The 27,190-nt window shown below is 42.9% G+C and overlaps 1 protein-coding gene across 8 annotated transcripts in view; it reads left to right on the top strand.

Annotated features, from left to right (window-relative positions):
• APOO (apolipoprotein O) overlaps positions 1-23,985 on the top strand; it is a 115,122-nt gene extending 91,137 nt beyond the window's left edge. For 5 of the 8 annotated variants that reach the window (XM_063804082.1, XM_520977.7, XM_009438869.4 and 2 more), the window contains 3 exons: positions 1,664-1,744; positions 17,677-17,741; positions 23,727-23,985. In XM_063804082.1, the coding sequence (XP_063660152.1) occupies positions 1,664-1,744; positions 17,677-17,712 (117 nt within the window). In that variant the 3' untranslated portion in view covers positions 17,713-17,741; positions 23,727-23,985. The remainder of the gene's footprint in view (positions 1-1,663; positions 1,745-17,676; positions 17,742-23,726) is intronic. The other 3 variants (XM_063804083.1, XM_054677060.2, XM_009438866.5) reach the window with 1 other exon arrangement.
• Positions 23,986-27,190: the final 3,205 nt, after the last annotated feature.

The raw sequence follows: 27,190 nt of genomic DNA, 5'->3' as shown, positions 1-27,190 counted from the left end.
TTAAAATGTGTTACCAGACCAGAAGCAGCAGCATCACCTGAGAACTTGTTAGAAATGCAAACTCTCAGGCCCCACCCCAGACTGACTGAATCAGAAGCTCTGGGAGTAAGGGCCAGCAGTCTGTGTTTTAGCAAGCCCTCCGGTGGTTTGTTATTAATGCCTATGGTGTTTGAGAACCACTGATGGAGACCAGTACGTAGCCTGAAAAGGGTGATATCTGGAGTGACTGGGACTCTAGAGATGGTGTCCCTCAGGAACTGGCAAGAACAAGACAGGCTCTAGGTTTTGAGGTCCTGGGCAGATTGTGGACACAGGGACTTTAGCTGCTGGAACTACCACATCACATGGAAACTCAGTTCCAGGAGCAGACAGCAGTGCAGTCACCCAAATTGGACTCTGAGCCAGACTGACCTGAGACTGAGCTTCCTTGGTTGTTCATGACAGTATTGAATCCAGATTCCTCGATTGGGCTACAGTTGTATGTGAGAGTCCAGTGGCCCCAGCTTGGGGAGCTTGATGGCTTTGATGACAAATACCAGTACTTTCCAGCATTTGCTCAACATTGTTTGTAACAGTCCTGGAGGCAGATAGTTAATGCTTCTGTCCCTGCTCCAGCCCCAGGTCAGGAACAGTGAGTAACATCTTCCAGCCCTAGATATAAAAATAATTAAACATTATTTCAGCCTGTTATGGTTTAAGCAGTAAATAGCTAGAGTGGAGAGGGTGAACTTGGTTGCTCGTTGAGAAGCATATGTGGCTGTCCCCAGAGTAGGAGTCTTTTTTTTTTTTTTAATTTCTTTCTTTTTTAACTTTTAGCTTTAGGGGTACATGTGCAGGTTTGTTATTGTAAATCGTGTGTCATGAGGGTTTGGTGTACAGATTATTTTGTTACCCGGGTAATAAGCCTAGTACCTGATGGGTAGTTTTTTGATCCTCGCCCTCTTCTCACCCTCCACCCTCAAGTAGGCCTCGGTCTCTGTTCCCTTCTTTGTGTCCATGTGTTGTCAAGGTTTAGTTCCCAATTACAAGTAAGAACATGTGGTATTTGGTTTTCTGTTCCTATGTTAGTTCACTTAAGATAATGGCCCCCAGCTCCATCCCTGTCCCTGCAAAGGACATGAGCTCATTCTTTTTGGCTGCATAGTATTCTGTGGTGTAAGTACCACATTTTCTTTATCAAGTCTACCATTGGCTGGGCGTGTTGGTCCACGCCTGTAATCCCAGCACTTTGGAAGGCCGAGGTAGGTGGATCACCTGAGGCCAGGAGTTCGAGACCAGCCTGACCAACGTGGTGAAACCCTGTCTCTACTAAATACAAAAAATTAGCTGGGTGTGGTGGCACATGCCTGTAATCCCAGCTACTTGGGAGGCTGAGGCAAGAAAATTGCTTGAACCCAGGAGGCAGAGGTTGCAGTGAGCCAAGATTGCGCCATTCCACTCCAGCCTGGGCAACAAGAGCGAAAACTCCATCTCAAAAAAAAAAAAAAAAAATCTACCATTGATGGGCATTTAGGTTGATTCCATGTTTTGCTATTATGCATAGTGCTATGATGAACATATGCATGCATATATCTTTATAGTAAAATGATTTATATTCCATTATTATTCCCAATAATAGGGATTGCTGGGTCAGATGGTAAGATCTTTTCTATTTTGTTTTAAGGTCAGTGGGGAGAGATTATATGACTGGGGTTTACGAGGATATATAGTCATAGAAGATTTGTGGAAGGAGAACTTTCAAAAGGTGAGGAGCATCTTTTTCATTATCTTCCTTTTGGTTTAAATATGTGGTTTCTCTAGGGTTTTGTAAAATATTTGATAACCCTGTTGATTTATTGCTTTTTCTGTTTGCTTCTAGTTCTGTCTCCAGCTCAGATTTTTCAGGTGACCCTTCTTGGTAGAGCAGTAGAACTTCTGAGTATTTGGTTATTATCAGCAGGGCCAAATAAGTGGTGACCATAAAATGCAATGCATTCCACCGTAGTCTTAGACCATATTTTCCATTATATTGTATTCCTAGTTTCCTCTAAGTGTAGCGTATTATTTAAAAGTCTTATTGAAACTGAATTCAAAGGGAATGTACTATGCTCCCAGGAAAAAGACATAATTGAGAGCCTCTTCCTCTTGGTTTTTCACTTATCATAAGTTCTGTTCTTTCCTTAGCACTGCCGTTTCTGTTTATCCCCCAGGCTTCTCAGCTCAGCTGAGGGTGTGAGCCATCGTATGTTGGGGACTAGCTACCAGCTAAAGGCCACGTTCTCTGTGCTGTCTAGTACATGAGCAACAGAGGGAAGAAGTTGTGTAATTGTAAGAACTTGTCACCTTTCATCTCTTTTAGTGGCCACATAGCCGATTAAATGTTGCCTATGTTCGCTTGGAACATTCCCTTCCTCCCACTGATAAGGAAGAATGAGTAGAGAAATAAGGTATCATGTCTCTACTAAGCACTCAGAGGCACAGCCAGCTAAGGAAGAATTAGACTTCTTATATTAATATACCTTCTACATCACAGATTGAAGGAAGTTCATTTTTCAATGAAAATACTTTTTAAAAAAAATAACTGAGCTTCAAATCATTGACAAGTTAAAAAAAATACATATAAATAACTATCTCAGAATTAAAATCCAGAATTTTGAACTGGGATTTGGAAGTAACAGAATAAATTATAAGCCCTCTTTATTATTTACATAAATAATCTTCTAGTGAAATCTTAAGACTCATTTTTTGGCCAGGTGCAGTGACTCACGCCCAGCACATTGGGAGTCCAAGGTGGGAGGATCACTTGAGCTCAGGAGTTTGAGACCAGCCTAGGCAACATAGTGAGACCCTATCTCTCCAAAAAATAAAAAAATTAGCTGGGCATGGTGGCACACTTTGGGAGGCTGAGGTGGGAGGATTGCTTGAGCCCAGAAGGTAAGGGCTAAATAGAGTGAGCCATGATTGCGCCACTGCACTCCAGCTTGAGCAACACAGTGAGGCCCTGTCTCAAAAAAAAAAAAAAAAGAAAAAGAAAAAGAAAAAAACCCACTAATTTTTATACTGGTGGTTTCTAAAGGAATTAGTCCTTCTCGAGCCTATTTAAACTAGCTCTTGAATAGGAAATTCTATACCAATATCAGGAGTCTTTTGGCAATCCCTTTTAAAGAGGAAACATTCATAGGTGTTTTTTTGATTGTTTTTTGTTTTATTTCTCTGATATTTTCTATGGAAGCTTCCTTTCCTTTTTAAAAAATTCCTTAACAAATGCGGCCAGGTGCGGTGGCTCATGCCTGTAATCCCAGCACTTTGGGAGGCCGAGGCGGGTGGAGCACCTGAGGTCGGGAGTTCCAGACCAGCCTGGCCAACATGATGAAACCCTGTCTCTACTAAAAAAATACAAAAATTAGCTGGGCATGGTGATGCACGTCTGTAATCCCGGCTACTCAGGAGGCTGAGGCAGGAGAATTGCTTGAACCCAGGAGGCAGAGGTTGCAGTCAGCCAAGATTGCGCCACTGCACTCTAGCCTGGGCAACAGAGCGAGACTTCATCTCAAAAAAACAAAAACAAACAAGCAAAAAAACAAATGCACACTAAATTTTATATGGGAAAGGAAGTAAAATATCAAGAAATCTCTAAACAGCCCTAGACAGAAATGTGGAAAGTGAGACTAAAAGCCTCAACTGCGAGCCTTCATTGTGGTGTGACTGCAGACTGAAGCACACCAAAGCCAGAGGGAGTCCCCCAGCCTCCCCGGAGTGCTCACTGTGGTGTCTGTGCAGACACACACGCACACCAAAGCTAAAGTGAGGGCTGCGGGAGCCTCTGGCTTGGAAACAGCATTCTCTGACTGCGCTAAGAATTCAGCCCAGTGCAGAAGCAGCTGGACTGTGGTTAGGATACCAGTTAAGCAGGCCAACATTTTCTGGTCATTTGAAAACATTAGATATTAAAGCTACCCAAATTTATATGCAGATCTTTTTAGAGTGAGGTGGTAAAGATTTTTAATTAGCTCATGACTGGTTTGCATTTCTCTCTGTCTTTATACCCTTGCCTTCTTCAGAGTCATTGAGAACTTAAGGCTTTCTCCTGTTTGTTACTCTCCAAGGATAATTTTATTGACAGCTGTCTGTTCTCAATAGAAGGTAATAAAATCAGGGCCAGGCACAGTGGCTCATGCCTGAAATCCCAGCACTTTGGGAGGCTGAGGCAGGCAAATCGCTTTGAGCCTAGGTGTTCGAGACCAGCTTGGGCAATGTGGCAAAACCCTGTCTCTACAAAAACTACCAAAAAAAAAAATAATAATAACCAGGTGTGGTGGCATGCACCTGTAGTCCCATCTACTTGGGAGGCTGAGGCAGGAGAATCTCATGAGCCCAGGAGGTAGAGTTTGTGGCGAGCCATGTTCACCCCACTGCACTCCAGCCTGGTGAATGGGAGTGAAACCCTGTATCAAAAACAAACAAACAAACAAACAAACAAAAAAAACGGTCGGGCTCGGTGGCTCATGCCTGTAATCCTAGAATTTTGGGAGGCCGAGGTGGGCAGATCACGAGGTCAGGAGATCGAGACCATCCTGGCTAACACGGTGAAACCTCATCTCTACTAAAAATACAAAAAATTAATGTTGACTGCATTAAATATTTATTACAAGTTTTAAAGGAAAAATAGCAGAAGGCCCTATTAATTCAAAATTCAATATTCTTAGATTTCAGGAATTACTTGATATAATGAAGTGGCATTGTTTTTTGTTGATCTTGCTTCACCCCCCCACTTTAGATTTCATGGGCTTCAGGGGGATTTTTGTTTTTTATTTTTTTGTTTATTTATTTATTTTTGAGATGGAATCTTGCTCTGTTGCCCAGGCTGGAGTGCAGTGGCACGATCTCGGCTTACTGCAACCTCCACCTCCCGGGTTCAAGCCATTCTCCTGTCTCAACCTCCTGAGTAGCTGGGACTACAGGCGCACACCACAACACCCAGCTAATTTTTGTATTTTTAGTAGAGACGGGTTTTCACCATGTTGGTCAGGCTGGCCTCGAACTCCTGAACTCAGGTGCTCCACCCATCTCGGCCTCCCAAAGTGCTGGGATTACAGGCGTGAGCCACCACGCCCGGCCTTGTTTTTGTTTTTTTAATGAGAGCTAAGATTTAAGCTACCCTGGAAAATGAATCTTTCTGGGGCCCTGGAGCTGAGTATATTCTCTTCATAGACTATCAAATAATTCAAAATCTAGTAAAGGAGATAAGGAAAGCATATGACCAAAATACAAGATAAAATGTGATAAATGCCAGAAGAAAGGCACACACAAAAATGTATGATTTTTGGATGAAGATATCTTGTCTTCATTGAAGGGAATTAAGGGACACTTCATGAAGGGGACTTTTTTGTTTCTTAGCTTGTTAGGAAGTTGGTTTTCAAGTCCAGCTTTAATTACCAGTCTCAATTAAGTATCATCTAATTCATTTTTTTTTTTTTTTGAGACAGAGTCTCGCTCTGTGGCCCAGGCTGGAGTGCAGTGGCACGATCTCGGCTCACTGCAACCTCCGCCTCCCGGGTTCAAGCGATTCTCCTGCCTCAGCCTCACGAGTAGCTGGGATTACAGGTACATAGCACCACGCCTGGCTAATTTTTAATAGAGATGGGGTTTAGTATTTTCAGTAGAGATGGGGTTTCACCATGTTGTGCAGGGTGGTCTTGATCTCCTGACCTCGTGATCTGCCCGCCTCGGCCTCCCAAAGTGCTGGGATTACAGGCGTGAGCCACCGTGCCCGGACAATTGTTTGTATTCTAATCATGTAACAGATGTACTGGCTTTTGGTTGTACATAGTCAGAGAAACTGTGGACACTATGTTTAAAACAGGGTGCTGGCCAGGTGTGGTGGCTCACGCCTGTAATCCCAGCACTTTGGGATGTGGAGACGGGTGGATCACTTGAGCCCAGAAGTTTGAGACCAGCCTGGACAACATGGCGCAACCCCGTCTCTACTGAAAACACAAAAATTAGCCAGGCATGGTGGCACACACCTGTAATCCCACCTACTTGGGAGGCGGAGGCACAAGAATCACTTGAACCTGGGAGGCGGAGGTTACAGTGAGCCGAGATCGTGCCACTGCACTCCAGCCTGGGCGAAAGAGCGAGACTCGGTCTCTAAATACATACATACATACATAAAACAGGGCACTGAAAATTTTTAAATTAGGAACGATGGCACAATCCTTAACGGTATTATTTCCCATGGGGGTATATTACTCTGAAATATCCCAAACAGGTCTGTGGCATTTTGCTGCTCTGCCACATCCCTTTTCCCTCTTACGAAATGATTCTAAATGTTTGTGCTGAGTCTTCTACCAATAAAGTAGTGTTTCAGTCTGTCATCATTGGTTACTTAAGAGGAATTTATCTGCTTCAGTTAAAATGAACTTTTTGTCAGAATTGTGAAGCAAAGATAGGTGTATCCAGAAATATTGTCATCTTGGTACAGTCTAGGGCTTTCTTTTAAGTTACAAGAATATATAACATATGTATAGTTTAAAATCCAACACTATAATGACCATGTACATACCAACCAATTATCTACCTTTAAAACTAGGAAATTACCACCGGGCGCGGTGGCTCACGCCTGTAATCCCAGCACTGTGGGAGGCCGAGGCAGGTGGATGACGAGGTCAGGAGTTCAAGACCAGCCTGGCCAAGATGGTGAAAACCCGTCTCTACTAAAAATACCAAAAAATTAGCCAGGCATGGTGGCAGGTGCCTGTAATCCCAGCTACTCGGGAGGCTGAGGCAGAGAATTGCTTGAACTTGGGAGGTGGAGGTTACAGTGAGCCAAGATCGCGCCACTGCACTCCAGCCTGCGCGACAGAACAAGACTCCATCTCAAAAAAAAAAAAGGAAATTACCGATGCCTTTCAAGTCTTCCATAGGTCCCCTCACCCCCAAGTCTCCCCAGAGGGAACCATTATCTGGAATTTTATTTCATTCCCTTGTTTTTCTTTAAACTTTTCTTCCAGTTTAACCATATATGTATGTATTCTGAAATACTATAGTTGAGCCTGCCTGTTTTTGCCTTTATAAAAATATACCAAATTTAAGTCTAAATATACATATTATATATATATAAGTTTATCTAGATGAGTCTTACTACATATTATTTTGCAACTTGTTTTGTTCCCTTAACATTTTGTTTATGGGTTATGTATGGCAGTAGTGCACTCATCTTCACTGCTGTAGACTATTTTCTTTGTGTTGTTGTTGTTGTTTTAATAGATGGAGTCTCACTCTGTTGCTCAGGCTGGAGTGTAGTGGTGCAATCATGACTCACTGCAACTTCCGCCTGCTGGGTTCAAGCAATTCTCCTGCCTCAGCCTCCGGAGTAGCTAGGACTACAGGCATGCGCCACCATCCCTGGCTAATTTTTGTATTTTTAGTAGAGACAGGGTTTCACCATGTTGGTCAGGCTGGTCTCAAACTCCTGACCTCAGGTGATCCGCCCTCCTCAGCCTCCCAAAGTGTTGGGATTACAGGCATGAGCCACCGCGCCTGGTCATATTTTCTTTATGGGAAAATACCCATGTTGGTGGCTCCTTGGGTGGGTTTCAGTATATTACTATTACAACACAGCATGGCTTCATAATTTGTGAAGAATTTTTCTAGACCAGGGTTCCTGATTCATAGGGTCTGCATATCTTCAGTTTTACTAGATGATGCCAAGTAATTGTTTCCATTTTTGCCAGTGTGATGGCTTTAAAAGAGTTTTTCATTGTGGAGTATATGTGTATGTGGCTTTACTTTATTTCCCAATTTTCATTTTGAGAAAATTTCAAAACTACAGATCAGGTGCAGGACTAGTACAATGAATATACCCTTCACTTAGATTCACTAACATATGCTGCATTTGCATAATCTATCTTTTCACCTATGCATGGTGTTCATACACATGAGTATATTTTATTTTCCTGAACCATTTGAGAGTTAATTGTAGATATCATTGCATTTTCCATCTGTATCTAATTCAGCATGTATTTCCAAAGAACGTGGACATTCATTTATATAATCACAATACCGTTATTGTACTCAGGAAAGTTGGCATTTCATTATTTACACAAATGTTATCTAATATATAGCCCATGTTCAAATTTCCCTAGTTGCCCCAATAATGTACTTGCCTTAAACAACTTTTGATTTTTTTTTTTTTTTCGAGATGGAGTGTCACTCTGTCGCCCAGGCTGGAGTGCAGTGGCGTGATGTTGGCTCACTGCAACCTCTGCCTCCTGGGTTCAAGCAATTTTCCTGCCTCAGCCTCGCGAGTAGCTGGGACTGCAGGCGCACGCCACCGCCCCCGCCTAATTTTTGTATTTTTAGTAGAGATGGGGTTTCACCATATTGGACAAGCTGGTCTCAAACTCCTGACCTCAGGCAATCCACCCGCCTCGGCCTCCCAAAGTGCTGAGATTACAGGTGTGAGCCACCATGCCCGACCTTTTTTTTTTTTTTTTTTAAGTCTCTCTTAATCTACAGGCTCCCCTTCCATCTTTTGGAGTTGACTTCCTTACAGTTTATCTGTTAAAACAGTCTGGCACATTTCACCTATAGAGTTTCCAACGGTTTGGGTTTTGCTGATTACACATTTATGCTATAGTTTAATGTGTTCTCTGTACTCCCTGCACATTGGCAGCTGGATGCACAGGCTACTTGAACCAGATCCTGTTTGATCCTTTTGGCAATGCTCTAGATCCACGTAGGCACATAAGTCTGGTTTTTGCTTTGTTTTTATTGGTTTTAGCAGCTGTAGATGCTCAGTGCCTAGACCCGTTGAATCTTTGGGGGATAGAAATGGTGATATTGGCCGGGCGCAGTGGCTCACACCTGTAATCCCAACACTTTGGGAGGCCGAGGAGGGTAGATCACTTGAGATCAGGAGTTCGAGACCTGCCTGGCCAACATGGTGAAACCCCAGCTCTACTAAAAATACAAAAAAATTAGCCGCACATGGTCAGGAGATCGAGACCATCCTGGCTAAGACGGTGAAACCCTGTCTCTACTAAAAATACAAAAAAATTAGCCAGGCGTGGTGGCAGGCGCCTGTAGTCCCAGCTACTCAGGAGGCTGAGGCAGGAGAATGGCATGAACCCAGGAGGCGGAGCTTGCAGTGAGCTGAGATCCTACCACTGCACTCCAGCCTGGGCGACAGAGTGAGACTCCATCTCAAAAAAAAAAAAAAATCAGCCGCGCATGGTGGCACGTGCCTGTAGTCCCAGCTACTCAGGAGACTCAGTCAGGAGAATTGCTTGAAGCTGCAAGGCAGAGGTTGCAGTGAGCCAAGATCATGCCACCTCACTCCAGCCTGGTTGACAGAACAAGACTCTGTCTCAAAAAAAAAAAAAAGAAAAGAAAATGGTGATATTTTACTTCTGTTGTTTCATTTTCTCAAATTAGCTGAAATAATTTGATAAAGAACCCCTTCTCTTATCTACTAGTTACCCAGTTATAGTTTATATAGGAAAAGCAAGATAATTACTTGATTTTTTTCTCTTATTTATCCAGTTTCAAAATAATGAATTCATTCCCTTTCCTCAGAAGATCACCTGTTAGTTTTTCTTTAAAAATAACGGCCAGGCACGGTGGCTCACGCCTGTAATCCCAGCACTTTGGCAGGCCGAGGCAGGTGGATCACCTGAGGTCAGGAGTTCGAGACCAGCCTGGCCAACAGGGTGAAACCCCGTCTCTACTAAAAATAAAAAATTAGCCAGGTGTGGTGGCACGCGCCTGTAGTCCCAGCTACTCAGGAGGCTGAGACTGGAGAATCACCTGAACCTGGGAGGTAGAGGTTGCAGTGAGCCATGATCGCGTCACTGCACTCCAGCCTGGGCGACAGAGTGAGATTTTGTCTCAAAAAAATAGGGCCAGACGCGGTGGCTCATGCCTGTAATCTCAGCACTTTGGGGGGCTGAGGTGGGCGGATCACGAGGTCAGGAGATCGAGACCATCCTAGCTAACACGGTGAAACCCCATCTCTACTAAAAATACAAAAAAATTGGGCGTGGTGGCACATGCCTGTAGTTCCAGCTACTCGGGAAGCTGAGGCAGGAGAATCGCTTGAACCCAGGAGGCGGAGGTTGCAGTGAGCCAAGATCCCGCCGTTGTACTCCAGCCTGGGCAACAAGAGTGAAACTCCATCTCAAAAAAATAATATAAATAAATAAATATATATATATTTATATAGAGATGGATGTGTGTGTGTGTGTGTGTGTGTGTATATATATATATATAATTATAGGCTGGGCACAATGGCTCACACCTGTAATCCCAGCACTTTGGGAGGCTGAGACAGGAGGATCACTTGAGTCTAGGAGTTTGAGGCTGCAGTGAGCGCTGTGTTCGTACCACTCCACTCCAGCCTGGGTGACAGAGCGAGACCCTGTTTCTTTTCTTTTCTTTTTTTTTTTTTTTTTTTTTGAGATGGAGTCTCGCACTGTCGCCCAGGCTGGAGTGCAGTGGCATGATCTCGGCTCACTGCTAGCTCTGCCTCCCGGGTTCACACCATTCTCCTGCCTCAGCCTCCCGAGTAGCTGGGACTACAGGCACGCGTCACCACGCCCAGCTAATTTTTTGTATTTTTAGTAGAGACGGGGTTTCACCGTGTTAGCCAGGATGATCTCGATCTCCTGACCTCGTGATCCGCCCGCCTCGGCCTCCCAAAGTGCTGGGATTACAGGTGTGAGCCGCTGCGCCTGGCCGAGACCCTGTTTCTTAAAATAATAAATAAATTAAAAATCATTACGGGTTTATAGATTTAAACATATTTGATAGTTTTGAATGCTTTGTAATTCTTGGTCTTATTAAAGTTCAAACTGTCCCATTTTGCTAGTGGAAGTTGGCTCTGAGTCCTCTTGACATGACCCAAGTAGTCTGTGATAGTTACCTCACTATCTAGCATGTGAAGATGTTCCCAGAATTTCCCATCGTGGTTTTCATTTACATTGCCCTGATTGAGCATCTTTTCACAGGTTTATTGGCTTCTTCTTGAAATGCCTGTTCATGTCTTTTGGCCACTTTTTATATGGGTCATTTGTCCCTTATTGATTTATAAGGGTTCTTTATTTTTTTCCTAGATATTAATAGTTTTGGCCAGATGTTTGCAGATGTCTTTTCTCAATATGGCTTGTCTTTTCAGTTTTGGTGTCTTGATGATCAGAAGAAGTTCTTCATGTAGTTGATTTATTGACCTTTTCCATTATGGTTTTCACTCTTTGACTCTAGGAGCTTAATAAAAGCATGAAATATTTATTGATTGTCCATTGCTAATCCGAAACCCTTTCAGAATAGTCCTAACCCAAGGTCTCAGTATCAGAGATGAAGGCCAGTTGTGGGTGTCAGGAGGTCAGTTGTGGGTGTCAGTCCTCAGGGTCACAGATGGCTCTTTTAGAGTTGTCTTTTTTTTTTTTTTTTTGAGATGGAGTCTTGCTCTGTAGCCCAGGCTGGAGTGCAGTGGTGCAGTGGTGCGATCGCGTTCACTGCAACCTCCACCTCCTGGGTTCAAGCAATTCTCCTACCTCAGGCTCCTGAGTAGCTGGGATTACAGGCGTGCGCCACCACGCCTGGCTAATTTTTGTATTTTTAGTAGAGACAGGGTTTCACCATCTTGGCCAGGCTGGTCCTGAACTCCTGACCTCAAGTGACCCACCCGCCTCAGCCTCCCAAAGTGCTGGGACTACAGGCGTGAGCCACTGCACCCGACTAGAGTTGTCTTTTTTTTTTTTTTTTTTTGAGATGGAGTCTTGCTCTGTCGCCCAGGCTGGAGTGTAATGGTGCCATCTTGGTTCACTACAACCTCCGCCTTCTGGGTTCAAGCGATTCTTCCGCCTCAGCCTCCCAAGTAGCTGGGATTACAGTCTTTCACTACTATGCCTGGCTAATTTTTTTTTTGTATTTTTAGTAGAGACGGGGTTTCGCCATGTTGGCCAGGCTGGTCTCGAACTCCTGGCCTCAGGTGATCCCCCTGCCTCGGCCTCCCAAAGTGCTGGGATTACAGGCGTGAGCCACCGCACCCAGCTTAGAGTTGTCTTATAATTAGCTAAACACAGCAGTATGTCTCAGTAAATATCATATTTTAGTTTTTCACTAGCTTTTTTTTAATGCAACAAATTACTATCACAGAATTGTACAATGACTGCTGAAGGCCAACACTAATTATTTAAAAGGCAGGAAATTAATAAAGAAGCATAAACCTGTTACCAACGTGAAAACTGAGCAGAACTTCTAAAGCTGAGCTGTTAATAGTTTTATTCAGGCCCTTGCTGGCTCAGCAGGAAAATGAAAGGGAAGCAGCAGCCACCACCCTGAGTAAACATGCCCTGCTTTTTCTTCCTCCATTAGAAATTCCTCGGCTCTCTAAACATGGCAAAGTTTGGCTGAAAGTAAGTCATGTAGTTTTAAAATGTTCATCTTTGAAGTAAGCTAATCACAGAAGGACAATTACTGCATGATTCTACTTGTATGAGGTATTTAAAATAGTCAAACTCATAGAGGCAGAGAATAGAATGGCGATTGCCAGGGATTGGGGGAGTGAGAGATAGGGAGTTGGTAATCAACAAAGTTTTAGTCAAGCAAAGAGAATAAGTTCTAGAGACCCCTTGCACAACACTGTGCCTATAGATAACAGTACCGTATTGTACGCTTAAAAATCTGCCAAGAGGGCAGATGTCATGTTAAGTATTCTTACCACTGTATTTTTTTTAAATGACAGCTTGATGGGTTTTCCATAAAGTTATGAATTTGTGCTTTGTAATTTTTTGCTGTCTAAAATTCTAAGAACTACAGGTATTAGGAAATGATTTTGAAATGATTTTTTCTTTCTTTTTAAAAACACCATTATTTACCAAAATGAAAAGTTAGAAATCCTGAATAATGTCATCTCCTCTTTAGAAAGGAATACACTCTTGGTATCAGTGGGCAGGATACAGCGTTGTCCAGTGGACTAAGAGGAGCGGGAGCACCAGACTCCTACCCCACCTCTGCCTCTTACTAGCCCTGAAACCTTGGGAAGTTACTCCAGCACTGTGGGAACTGGCATAGTACCTCCTGGAGCTGTTTTGAGGATTAAATAAGGTTATCTCATGTGAGGAACATATGAAATGGCTGGACTCTAGCCACATGATAGTCATCAACCACCACTCATGTGATACTGCACATTTTCACTTCTGCCTGAGAAGATAATGTCCACTGATAGAAAATGGAACCATACCCTGTAGTCAGGAATCCTTATGTCATTGTTTTAGTTTTCCATTGCTGCCAAAATAAATGACTGCAAATTTACAGGTTGAAAGTAGTGCAAATGATTATCTTAGTTCTGTGGGTCAGAAGTCCAATTCTAAATCAAGGTGTCAGCAGGGTTGTGTTCCTTTCTAGAGGCCCTAGGGGAGAATTTCTTTCCTGCTCATTTAGATTGTTGACAGAACTCAGTTCCTCGAGGCTGTAGGACCAAGGTCTGTTTTGCTGGCTGAGGGCTGTTTCCAGCTTCCTTCCTCTATTGTCGAAGCCTGCAGCAAGTCGTTTGCAGATCCCCCTTCTGACCTCTTCTTCTGCCTCCCTCTTAGACTGCAGGCACTCTTATGCTTGAATCAAGCCCACCCTGATAATCCAAGAGCATCTCCCTATTTTAAGGGCAACTGATTAGTAAACTTAATTCCAATGCAACCTTAATTTCCCTTTGCCGTGTGAGGTAACAGTCACAGGTTCCAGAAATAGAAGACATCTTTGAGGGGCCATTATTCTGCCTACCTCATCAAGTGAACTAGAATTGTGTTGGGGTCTTTAACAGGTCATTTATCCTTACCTTTTATTTTCTTCATCCAAAAAATAAAGTGGCCTGCCATATAGGATAGATAATGTTTATTGAGCACTTACTTGCTGTGAGCTTGGCCCTTGGCGCTAAGCTCTTTGCTCAGGAAGAGTCTTTGAGGTGGGTTCTATTATTATCCCCATTTATAAGTGAGGAAACTGCATTTTGGAGAAGTTAAGTAATTGTTGAAAATAATTCAACTGGTGAGGGAGTCACACATTTCAGTAGGCTGCTGTACCTCAAAGGTTTGGCTGGCTGGCAGTCAGCCTTCACATGGCAGGCATACTAATTAGAAATCAGTGTCTTGATTTTCTTAAAAAGTTTTGGTTTTGCTAGCAGAAATTGTCATTTGTGCCCAGGCACGGTGGCTCATGCTTGTAATCCCAGCACTTTGTAGGCCGAGGCAGGCAAATCACCTGTGGTCGGGAGCTTGAGACCAGCCTGGCCAACATGGTGAAACCCTGTCTTCACTAAAAATACAATAATTAGCTGGGTGTAGTAGTGGGCGCCTGTAATCCCAGCTACTCAGGAGGCTGAGGCAGGAGAATTGTTTGAACCCGGGAGGCAGAGGTTACGTGAGCTGAGATTGCGCCACTGCACTCCAGCCTGGGTGACAGAGGGAAACTCCGTCTCAAAAAAAAAAAAAAAAAAGAAATTGTCATTTGTGTTCATGGACGTGGTAAGAAAATAAAAACTGAAATCAGATATGTATTAAAATGATTGAGTTACAAAATATTCTAGATAAAACTTTCTCTGTCTGAAAATGCAAAAAAAAAAAAAGATTTCTGGCTTGTGCTAAATCACGAACTGTTTTTTGAAGTCAGAATGTTGTTTTGTCTGAGATCCTGGAGTTCTCTGCCAAGAGAGATCTGATTTGTGACAGGGTGGTGGATGGGCTCAATATTTTTTTAATGAGATATTGGACTGTGCTGTTTTGTTATACTATAAGTGATATGTAACCAAACAAGAAAATTTTCCTAGCAACAAAGTTGTTTTCCTGAATCAGAAGAATGCTTTTGTGTGCTCATTTTCTTATTGTCCAAAAGATAAAAAAGCTTGTGAATTTAGCATCTTATTTTTTTGAGATTGAGGTACTGGCGAGTATAGATAGTAGTATATATAAGAATATCATTGGAAGTATTTGGCAAGCAGTATGTTAATTCAGACCTAAACTGTATTTAAGTAGAGAACTAACTTGTTTTTTTGTTTGTTTGTTTTTGTTTGTTTTTGAGATGGAGTTTCACTCTTGTTGCCCAGGCTGGAGTGCAATGGCGCGATCTTGGCTCACTGCAACCTCCGCCTCCTGGGTTCAAGCGATTCTCCTGCTTCAGCCTCCCGAGCAGCTGGGATTACAGGCATGCGCCACCATGCCCTGCTAATTTTGTATTTTTAGTAGAGACGGGGTTTCTCCCTGTTGTTCAGGCTGGTCTCGAACTCCTGACCTCAGGTGATCCACCCACCTTGGCCTCCCAAAGTGCTGGGATTACAGGCGTGAGCCACCACACCCTGCCGAGAACCACCTTGTTTTTATGCCAGACCCGATTGTTGGACATGATTATCTCACTGGCCCTTATAAGCCTTTTTTTCTCTCTTCTTGTTCTTCATTAGTCTGGTGAGGGACCCAGACATTTCAGTAGGCTGCTATACCTCAAAGGTTTGGCTGGCAATCAGCCTTCACATGGCAGTCATACTAATTAGAAATCAATGTTTTGATTTTTTTTTAAGTTTTAATTTTGCTAACAGAAATTGTTATTCGTGTTCATGGATGTGTTAAGAAAATAGAAACCCAAGCTTTTTTACATTCATCAGATCTCTAAGTTCTACCCCATTCCATTTGTTTGTTTGTTTTGAGACAGGGTCTCACTCTGTTGCCCAAACTGTAGTGCAGTTGTGCAGTCACAGCTTACTGCAGCCTCAACCTCCCTGGCTTAAGTGATCCTCCCACCTCAGCCTCCTGAGTAGGTGGGACCACAGGCATGTGTCATCCCACCTGGCTAATTTTTGTATTTTTTTTAGAGACAGGATTTCAGCATGTTGCCCAGGCTGATCTTGAACTCCTGGGCTCAAGTGATCCACCTGCCTCGGCCTCCTGAAGTGCTGGGATTACAGGTGTGAGCCACTGCCCCTGGCTTTCCATTTGTTTATGCAACAAATATATGAATAGTGTGTGCTAGGAGGCCCTAGGGATATTGTGCCCTCATGAAGCTTACAGGTTAATGAAAGACTCAAACATGAAAGAAATAATTACACAATCAGGAAGTACATGAGTGGTATGAAAGGGAATAGAAGGTTCTGCTAAATTGAAGGACAGGGTACAAAGAAAGCCTTGATGTAAAGGATGAATAACATTTAGCTAGGCAAAAATTGGGATTGTCTGGTCCCGGTCAGTGGGGTATATTTTGCAAAGGTCTTGTCCCAGTAGGGAGTTTGTCAATTTCGAGCAACAGCAAAAAGGCCTCTGGGTTGTAGGTGGGTGTGTGTTCACATATGGGTATGTGTGTTCGCTTGTGTGCATGCATGTGAGGAGGCGGGGTGGGGAGTGGCTCTGGAGGAGGAAAAGGGCACAGATTCTCAGTCCTGTAGCACTCTTGTTCAGAGCATCAAGTAGACCTGAGAATTGTATGTTGATCATTGGTCCGCCAAGCAGTTCGTATGGCCTTGTTTCCCAGAACTCCATCATCAAGTGGATGTGGTGACCATATACTTTATCATCAAAACCAGGATACTCTTTTTTTTTTTTTTTTAACTTCTTTTTCTATGTTGCCCAAGCTGGTCTTGAATTCCTAGGCTCAATGGATCCTCCCGCCTCGGCCTCCCAAAGTGCTGGGATTACAGGCGTGAGCCAACATGCCCGGCAAACCAGGATACTCTTGAGAGTGAAAGGGGACACTATTAATTATGTTGGGACAACGGGTATAAAACAGTACTTATAGACCAGTTCTCAGCCACTCCAGGGAGCCCCAAAGTTGCCTAGAAACCATGCTCTGAAATGACAGGGTTAGTCACGTGCTCCTGCTTTCTCACCTTTTCCTCTTCCTTCACCCATGAATAACTCTGAAAGAGGGGCACCAGGAGAAACTGCTCCAAGTCTATACAACAGAATCTTAGCCCCCATGGCCCGCCCAGCTGCAGCCTCCTGTTTTTCATACTGCCATCTGATCTCTGACTATTAATGTGTTTTCAGAATTAAAGTCTAAAAAACGTATAGAAAAGAAAGTAAGGCCTTAAAAGTTTAGCACGTGAACTTTTCCCACTAGAAGCTTTTCCTACACTGCTTCTTATGGATTACATGACCTAATTATATGTTCCCGGAGGGCCACTGGGCAGAATGGGTGTGGTCTAACTTCTTTCAGAGTAAACATGTTTTGTGGATTGGCCCCTATGGTGGATAATGGTGAATAATGCATGGAGTAAATACCTACAGGAAGCCTTCCCATAGGTGTAAAACCTTTATTTCAGGAAATAAAAGAGGAAGATATATTGATTTTTTAAATAGAATCAACTGTTTGGCTGAATCTGCATAATGAGGATTAATGGAGCTTTATTTCCTGCTCTCTCTGCCCAAGTCACTCTACAGTAGGGCCCTCAGAGAGCCCTAGTAACTTCTTCAATTTACTGACAGATGGATCACTTTGCAGTAAAATAATATTTAATGGTCGGCAACTGCGAGAATGTGGGATCTCATTGTCCTCCTCAGCCTTTCTTCAACAACCCCCCAAGTCCTCAATAAAATGGTTTGACCCTGTCCCCCATAATAATTTTTAATGTTCATGTTCAGCCAAATACTCAGGACACTAAGGAGTTGCACTATTTCTTTTCAAACTGCATTCAAGCTCTTTCTTTTGTTTTAAAAGCCAGGAAATGTGAAGAATTCACCTGGAACTAAGTAGAAAACTCCATGCTCTGCCATCTTAATCAGGTAAAGAACAAGAAATTTCTGTGATTATTTTCAGCATTGTAGTGCCAGCTGAAATGACTTGTTTTTAATTAATTTAATTTAATTAATTATAACAGTTTCAATTTGATGTGAAAATATTTTATTCCATCTTTTAGTTTCTGGGCTTAAATGCTGTGACTTATTTATTTGTGTTTGTTCCACTAATGTTACCTGGGTTTTTTAGACAAGCTAGAACCAGACAGTTGGGATTTGTCTACAAATGTATTTCAAACAATTGAAAAGTGTCATTATTCCTTAGGTTTTTTTCAAACAACACTTTATTATAGTAAGTACACTTGTATTTATCTAATACTCAGTGAACACTGGAATGCATGACTGTTACAGAGAGGCTCAAAACACTAGTTATATTGTTTGTGTATATATGAAAAATTGTATAATAGCACTTGTGATTTCCTGGTAATTAGAAGACTGTAATTGAATTTGGAAGCAACCTAGATATTCAACTACAGGAAAATGGCTTAATTATGGTATATCTATAAAGAAGAATATTATTATTCGTTTCTACAGTATTTAATTGCATGGGAACGTGTGCACAATTATTGTTAAATGAAAAAAAGGTAGTGTGATATGTTTATAGAGGGGATGAAGCCAGGAGATACGACAGAAAGTGTGTATCTTTCAGTGGCATGATGATTTTTATATTTTTTCTTCTTTATGACTTTCTGTATTTTAAAAATTTTCTGCAATGAATATGCATTTTATAATCAGAAAATTTTTTGAAAATTGGTGTTACATTTATTGTAAATCGTGGCCCCTACTTAAAATTTATGAAAACCCTGAGTTTGAAGGGTCTTTTTTCCTCAAGCTTTCTTTATATTTTTGGAGACCCAAAGAGTCACATAAACTGAGAATTTGAGAGTGGTTATCTGGCCCAACCCCTAGCCTCAAGCAGACTCCCCTGAAACCCTGTATGTTCCTTCTTTTACACCAGCACTGATGGGAAACTCACCCTATGGGGCAGCCATCCTGGGACAATTCTGAGTTTTTGGAAGCTGTTTCCTCTGCTAAGCAAAAATATGTCTCCTTAGTGGTCACAGAAAACAAATCCAGTTCCTCTTTCACAGCATAGCCGTTCATACAGTAACCCAACATCAGTATGTTCTCAGATACAAACTATTACCCGGGGAGCTTGGTAAAAGGCAAAGGGCACCCCAGAATCAGTATCTCTGGTGAATGGGGCCAGATATGCATGGGATGTGCCATTAGAAGGATGACTGGAGGGTGAGCAGCCACAGAGTGACACATGTCCTCTAGAGACTTGACTTTTAATATGGTTATATTTCTCTCTTTTTTTAAATCCCTGTCAGCCAGAATGGTTATATTTCTGTACAGGGACAATGAAAAAGACATAGAATAAAGGGAAATTAGGTAAATATCCATTTCAATTTTCAAAGATACTCTGCACCAGAGTTCAGCTTGCTGAAATACACAACCTTGATTTCATTCTTTATTGTTTTTAGATCTTTATTGGAGGAGGTGTAGCTTTTAATTATAAAAGTGATTCGTGTTGGTTGTAAAAAATGTTTTTAGCTAACTGTTTTAAAAGCTTGTCTTGGCCGGGTGTGGTGGCTCACGCCTGTAATCCCAGCACTTTGGGAGGCCAAGGTGGGCAGATCACGAGGTCGAGAGATCGAGACCACCCTGGCCAACATGGTGAAACCCCGTCTCTACTAAAAATACAAAAAAAAAAGCCGGGCATGGTGGTAGTTGCCTGTAATCCCAGCTACTTGGGAGGCTGAGGCAGGAGAATCGCTTGAACCCGGGAGGCGGAGGTTGCAGTGAGCCGAGATCATGCCATTGCACTCCAGCCTGGGCAAAAAGAGTGAAACTCTGTCTCAAAAACAAAAACAAAAAAGCTTGTCTCATCCTTTATTCTTTTCTTTTTCTTTCTTTCTTTTTTCTTTTTTTTTTTTTTTTTTTGAGATAGAGTTTCACTCTTGTTGCCCAGGCTGGAGTGCAGTGGAGCAATCTTGCTCACTGCAGCCTCTGAGGCCTCCCGGGTTCAAGTCATTCTCCTGCCTCAGCCTCCCAAGTAGCTGGTATTACAGGCATGCACCACCATGCCCAGCTAATTTTGTATTTTTTAGTAGAGACAGGGTTTTACCATATTGGTCAGGCTGGTCTCGAACTCCTGACCTCAGGTGATCCACCTGCCTCAGCCTCCCAAAGTACTGGGATTACAGGTGTGAGCCACCACATCTGGCCCCTTTATTCTTTTTTCCAGAGGTAATTTTTGTTAATAGTTTGGTATATCATTCCAGACTTTTAAATATAGATAGATAGATAGATAGATAGATAGATAGATAGATAGGCCGGGTGCAGTGGCTCACACCTGTACTCCTAGCACTTTGGGAGGCTGAGGTAGGTGGATTATATGAGTCTGGCAGTTCGAGAACAGCCTGGGCAATATGGCGAAAACCTGTCTCTACAAAAAATTTAAAAAATTAGCTGAGTGTGATGACGAACACCTGTAGTCCCAGTTACTTGGAGGCTGAGGTGGGAGGATCTCCTGAGCCTGGGAGAAAGAGGTTGCAGTGAGCCATGATCACTCCACTGCACTCCAGCCTGGGCAACAGAGTGATACCCTGTCTCAAAAACAAATATATATATTTATTTATATTTAAAATTTATTTATAAATTAAATAAATTTATTTATACATTTATAATATATTCATGCATACATGCATGTTTTTGGTTTTTTGACAAAATGGGATCATATTCCACATATTGTTTTACAAGTTCACAGAAAACTTTCTTTTTACTGTTATTTATCTGGGGGGATGGGATCTTGCTGTGTTACCCAGGCTGGACTTCAACTCCTGGGTTTAGGTGATCCTCCCACTTCACCCTTCTGAGTAGCTGCACAGAAAACTTACTGAAGGCATATAATTGTAATTATATTATCATACATAAAGAAATTAGGCTGGGGCTGGGCGTGGTGGCTCACGCCTGTGGTCCTAGCACTTTGGGAAGCTGAGGTGGGCGGATCATGAGGTTAGGAGTTTGAGACTAGCCTGGCCAATATGGTGAAACCCTGTCTCTACTAAAAATACAAAAATTAGCCAGACATGGTGGCATGCGCCTGTAGTCCCAGCTACTCGGGAGGCCGAGGCAGGGGAATCGCTTGAACCCGGAAGGCGGAGGTTGCAGTGAGCCGAGATCATGCCACTGCATTCCAGCCTGGGTGACAGAGTGAGACTCTGTCTCAAAAAAAAAAGAAAAAAGAAAAAAAGGAAATTAAGGCCGGGCACGGTGGCCCATGCCTGTAGTTCAAACTACTCAGGAGGCTGAGGCAGGAGAATTGCTTGAACCCGGGAGGTAGAGGTTGCAGTGAGCCAAGATCGTGCCACTGCACACTCCCAGCCTGGGCAACAGAGAGAGACTCCGTCTCAAAGAAAGAAAGAAATTGCACTAATTCCTTAACATCATCTAATATCCAGTTCAATGTACACATTTTCCTGGTTGTTTCATGAATAACTTTTTACAGTTGGTTCATTTGAACCAGGATCCAAACAAGATCTGCCTGTTGTGTTTGACTGATAGGTCTCTTAGAACTGTAATAGTTTCCGCTCCCTCATTGTCCCTTGCTATTTATCTGTTGAAAAACCTGGCTTATTTGTCCTTTAGAATTCCTGTTTTCTACAAGGATTGAGCTGGGAGGGGAAAAAAAGAATTTCTCATGTTCTGGCTGTGGCCGAATGTATCCATTTAGTATCATTCTGTTTATCTCTTGGTTTCTTTCTTCTCTATATTTCCCATAAACTTATAGTTGGATCCGAAGGCTTAATTAGACTTAGGTTCATTTTTTTTTTTTTGCTAAGAATGCCATAGACAGTACTATATTAATCTATGCTGATGAATGAATGAACTTGTTTTACATAACATATTGTGTAAGTATTTCCCTGTCAGTACTTAATAGAGCTACGCATTCCTTCTCTAGTTGCTTAATGATTTCCTAGTATGGACTACCATGATCTACTTAATCCTTACCAACATAGGTTGTTTCCAGTTTTTAGTTTTTAACAATGCAATAAATCTATCAAATTCCTGGGGAAGACAAAAGCAGATTAATAAACTGAGATAGAAAAAATAAGCTAGTAGTTTACATGTTTAAGAATTTTTGGTTGTATATTAAAAGATCAAGTGAATAGTCACTGGCCTCTGAAATATTTAGAAATCTCCAATTGTGCCGGGCACGGTGGCTCATACCTGTAATCCCAGCACTTTGGGAAGCTGAGGCGGGTGAATCACCTCAGGTCAGGAGTTCGAGACCAGCCTGCCCAACATGGTGAAACCACATCTCTACTAAAAATACAAAAAATTAGCCGGACGTGGTGGCGCCTGCCTGTAATCCCAGCTACTCAGGAGGCTGAGACAGGAGAATTGCTTGAACCCGGGAGATGGAGGTTGCGGTGAACCAAGAGGGCGCCACTGTACTCCAGGCTGGGCAACAAGAGTGAAACTCCGTCTCAAAAAAAAAAAAAAAAAATCTCTAATTGCTGAGTATATTCATTACAAATTATGAAAAAAAGCCAGGCGTGGTGGCTCACGGCTGTAATCCCAGCACTTTGGGAAGCTGAGGCAAGCAGATCACTTGAGGTCAGGAGTTCGAGACCAGCCTGGCCAACATGGTGAAACCCTGTCTCTACCAAAAATATAAAAAATTAGCTGGGTGTGGTGGCGGGCACCTGTAATCCCAGCTACTTGGGAGGCTGAGGCAGGAGAATTGCTTGAACCTGGGAGGCAGAGGTTACAGTGAGCCGAGACCACGCCACTGCACTCCAGCTTGGGTGACAGAGCAAGACTCCATCTCAAAAAAAAAAAAAAATTATGAAAAAAGCAATCTGGAGAAGACTCAGTTTGTCTTTGACATGTCTTTGACTATATGTGTATTTTATTCCAGAAAAGTATGATGGGGGTGATGCGAGGAAAATTACACATCAAACTGAGGGTGATGTAATCATGCTTTCCAGCAGATAGATGGAAATGTAGTTGTTTAATCTTCAGATGTGATGTGTACTGTGCCATTTAGACATTTGTTTTTTATTTATTCATCCATCTAGTTGGTTAATTACACTCAGATACACAGCCAATTGAGGATCTGAATGTAGTGTATATGTAATGTTGATGGAACACAAAATCTTTTTTTTTTTTTTTTTTTTTGAGACAGAGTTTTGCTCTGTTGCCCAGGCTGGAGTGCAGTGGCTCAGTCTTGGTTCGCTGCGTCCTCTGCCTCCCGGGTTCAAGCAATTCTCCTGCCTCAGCCTCCCGATTAGCTGGGATTACAGGCGCCCGCCACCATGCCCGGCTAATTTTTTGTATTTTTAGTAGAGATGGGATTTCACCATGTTAGCCAGGCTGGTCTCGAACTCCTGACCACAGATGATCCACCTGCCTCGGCCTCCTAAAGTGCTGGGATTACAGGCATGAGCCACCACACTCGACCTTTCTGATTCTTAGTTTAACTGTCTTTAAAATGGGAATAATTACAGTTTTCTCTGGCTCATGTTTCTTATGGTCATATAATGGTGATGTAAATATTTTCTATGGTTTCTCTATTTATTTATTTATTTTGAGATGGAGTTTCATTCTTGTCGCCCAGGCTGGAGTGCAACGGCATGATCTCAGCTCACTGTAGCTTCTGTCTTCTAGGTTCAAGTGATTCTCCTGCCTCAGCCTCCTGCGTAGCTGGGATTACAGGCACTTGCCACCATGCCCAGCCAATCTTTTTGTATTTTTAGTAGAGACGGGATTTCACCATGTTGGGCAGGCTGGTCTCGAACTTCTGACCTCAGGTGATCCACCCGCCTCGGCTTCCCAAAGTGCTGGGATTACAGGCATGGGCCACCGCGCCCGGCCTGGTTTCTCTATTTAAATCTGAAGAATTTTCATAATGCAAAATTTTTTCTGGCACAGTTACTTATGTTTTTCTTTTCTTTCTTTTAGTTATAGGTAAACATTGGAAACTCCAGAGAATAAATCAGTATTTCTACAGAAAAATGGCATAGAAGTCAGTATTGAATGTATTAAATTGGCTTTCTTCTTCAGGAAAAACTAGACCAGACCTCTGTTATCTTCTGTGAAATCATCCTACAAGCAAACTAACCTGGAATCCCTTCACCTAGAGATAATGTACAAGCCTTAGAACTCCTCATTCTCATGTTGCTATTTATGTACCTAATTAAAACCCAAGTTAAAAAAAAAATCCGATATCATTGAGTGATGGTCTAAGTGTGTATGGTGTGTGTGTATGCATGGTTTGTGTGTGTGGTGCATGTTTGTGTGTGTGTGTGTGGTATGGATGGTGTATGTGAGTTAAAGACAACAGGTAACTCTTAGGGAAGTATCAGCTCACAGCCTGCTGAGTCTGGGCCCCACAACACATAGTATAGAAGAGTAGCTCTGGAGTCCGAGAGATGCTTCAATAACTAGCACAAGGAACAAAACTTGTAAGTAATACAGTTTCCCTGACGATGATTAGAAGACATATAAAAGGAAACAGTAACAGTGACCCCTTGTTGTGACTGTCACCTCCTAGTTTGTACAGAACTTGCAATTCTTGAATGCCAGTGGGAGATTCAGAATGAAGAAGTCTCTGTCCTCTGCCAGTGGATGAATGGGGATGTGGTGTGTGTTTGGGTTCTCTGTATGTGTATGGCTTGTATTCTCCTCCTCTGTGGCCCTGAATGCACAGCTCATTGAACTCTGTATTCCCACTGCAGGAGCCTCTTTTGACTTGTCAGCCAGCCAGCCAGTGAGGATGACAGGGGAACAGAATGTCAAAGAGAATTTAGAATTTCCAGATTTCAATTAGATTTGGGAACTCTAAGTCTTCCTTGTATACTTGTATCATCATTGAATTCCTAATCATTGACCTTCCAGAACTGATAGCAGTCAGTAAGATAGCAATACACAGATGGATATGCACATATTCATGTTATATATATTTAAGAGAGCCAAAATGGCAGGAACAGAGGGAGCATTGTTACCAGATTAATGAGCTGAAGCAAATTTGTCCCTAGAGTGTTCTCCATAGTCACCCAGAAGTCTTTTATTTCCTTTCATGCCAAAGTACTTTTGTGTTACTATGCCAATCACTCAAATATATGAAAGCCATGCCTATATCTCATTATAAATATGCTATTATTTCAGGCTTTCTCCATTTGGCTTGGCCTCCCATGTCACCTCTGGAAAGTAGCGATTCCATGAGTTTCTTCCTTGCAATTGCCTGATCTAGAGAAGATTAAGAAGAAATGGCCTACACGTCAGCATGCTCAGGTCATTAATCAATAATTTGAGTGCCTCCTATCTAAGATATTACCTCCCATTTTTAGTTTTTTACTCAGTATTGAAACATTGCTTTAAAACATTTTAGGCCAGGTGCGGTGGCTCACGCCTGTAATCTTAACACTTTGGGAGGCCGAGGCGGGTGAATCACTTAAGGCCAGGAGTTTGAGACCAGCCTGGACAACATGGTGAAACCCTGTCTCTACTAAAAATACAAAAATTAGCCAGGCGTGGTGGTGCACACCTGTAGTCCCAGCTACTCGGGTGTCTGTGGCACAAAAATTGCCTGAACCCAGGAGGCAGAGTTTGCAGTGAGCCAAGATCAATCCACTGCACTCCAGCCTAGGCAACAGAGTGAGACTTTGTCTCGAAAAAAAAAACAAAAAGAGAAAGAAGGCCAGGCATAGTGGCTCATGCCTGTAACTTTGGGAGGCCAAGACGGGCAGATCGCTTGAAGTCAGGAGTTCAAGGCCAGCCTGGCCAACATAGTGACTGTTGTCTCTACTAAAAATACAAAAATTTGCTGGGCATGATAGCGGGTGCCTGTAATCCCAGCTACTCGGGAGGCTGAGGCAGGAGAATAGCTTGAACCCAGGAGGAGGAGGTTGCATTGAGCCAAGATCACACTGCTGCACTCCAGCCTGGGCGAAAGAGCAAGACCCTGTCTAAAAAAAAAAAGGAAAAAGAAAAAGTTCAAAATGTAGGCAAAATGCCTGTGTTCACATATACAGATGGAAAAATGTGACTTGCTCGAGGTTAAATAGCAAATCAATGACAGGTAAAATTAGGCCATGCAGTGAATATTACTTATTTTTCTTAGTCTAAAGATATAATTCAGAATCCTTGAGTTCAGAAAAAGTAATAGATAGGGGTTATATTTTCCTCATCTTATCTCTTTCTTTTTTTTTTTTTTTCCCCACCCGGGCTGGAGTGCAGTGGCATGCACGGTCACAGCTGCTGCAACCTTGACCTCCTAGGCTCAAGCAGTTCTCCTGCCTCAGTCTGCCGAGTAGCTGGGACTACAGGCATGCACCCCCACACCCAGCTAATTTTTTATTTTTTTGTAGAGACGAGGTTTTGCTATGTTGTCCAGGCTGGTCCCGAACTCCCCAGCTCAAGTGATCCACCCACCTTGGCCTCCCAAAGTGCTGGGATTACGGACGTGAGCCACCGCGCCCGTCGGCCTTGTCTTTTTTTTTTTTTTGAGACGGAGTTTCGCTCTGTTGCCCAGGCTGGAGTGCAGTGGCACGATCTCAGCTCACTGCAACCTCCGCCTCCTGGGTTCAAGCAGTTCTCCTGCCTCAGCCTCCCAAGTAGCTGGGATTACAGGTGCCTGCTACCACACCTGGCTAATTTTTGTATTTTTTAGTAGAGACGAGGTTTCACCACGTTGGCCAGGCTGGTCCCAAACTCCTGCCTCGGCCTCCCAAAGTGCTGGGATTACAGGCGTGAGCCACCGCACCCGGCCTCCACCTTGTCTTATCTTAATGAATGCACTTTGCACTCATCATTTTGGCAGTCTTTTGTTTTGTTTTGTTTTTTCTTTGAGGCAAGGTCTTACTCTCTTGCCCAGGCTGGAGTGCAGTGGCGCGATCACAGCTCACTGCAGCCTTGACCTCCCTGGGTTCAGGTGCTCCTCCCACCTTAGTCTCCTGCATAGCTGGGACCACAGGCACATGCCACCATGCCCCGCTAGTTTTTGTGTTTTTTGTAGAGATAAGGTTTGCCATGTTGCCCAGGCTGGTCTCAAATTCCTGAGCTCAGGTGATCCACCCATCTCAGCCTCCCAAAGTTCTGGGATTACAGGCGTGAGCTACCATGCTCAGCCCAAGTTTTCACTTTTTAATTCAATGTACCAACCCAGTCTAATGCAGAAACCACTGTCAGGGGACCAGTAGTACATTTGTGGGACTAAACTCTCCTTATGGCTTGATTTTCATTTAAAGTAAGTATTTGAAATCATGGTTTCATTCACCAGAGGTTGAAAGAAACTTGCTTCAGGTTTTGGTTTTCATCCGGTAAACCTTCTCTTGTCTGATGTTTTGTTTCCCTTCTGATATGTTCAACTTTCAAGTCAGTACAGGTTGAGTATCCCTTATCCAAAATGCTTAGGACCAGAAATA

This window comes from Pan troglodytes, chromosome X (genome assembly GCF_028858775.2).
Source record: "Pan troglodytes isolate AG18354 chromosome X, NHGRI_mPanTro3-v2.0_pri, whole genome shotgun sequence".
Classification (NCBI taxonomy): domain Eukaryota; kingdom Metazoa; phylum Chordata; class Mammalia; order Primates; family Hominidae; genus Pan; species Pan troglodytes.
This window is presented reverse-complemented; position numbering and strand designations above follow the sequence as displayed.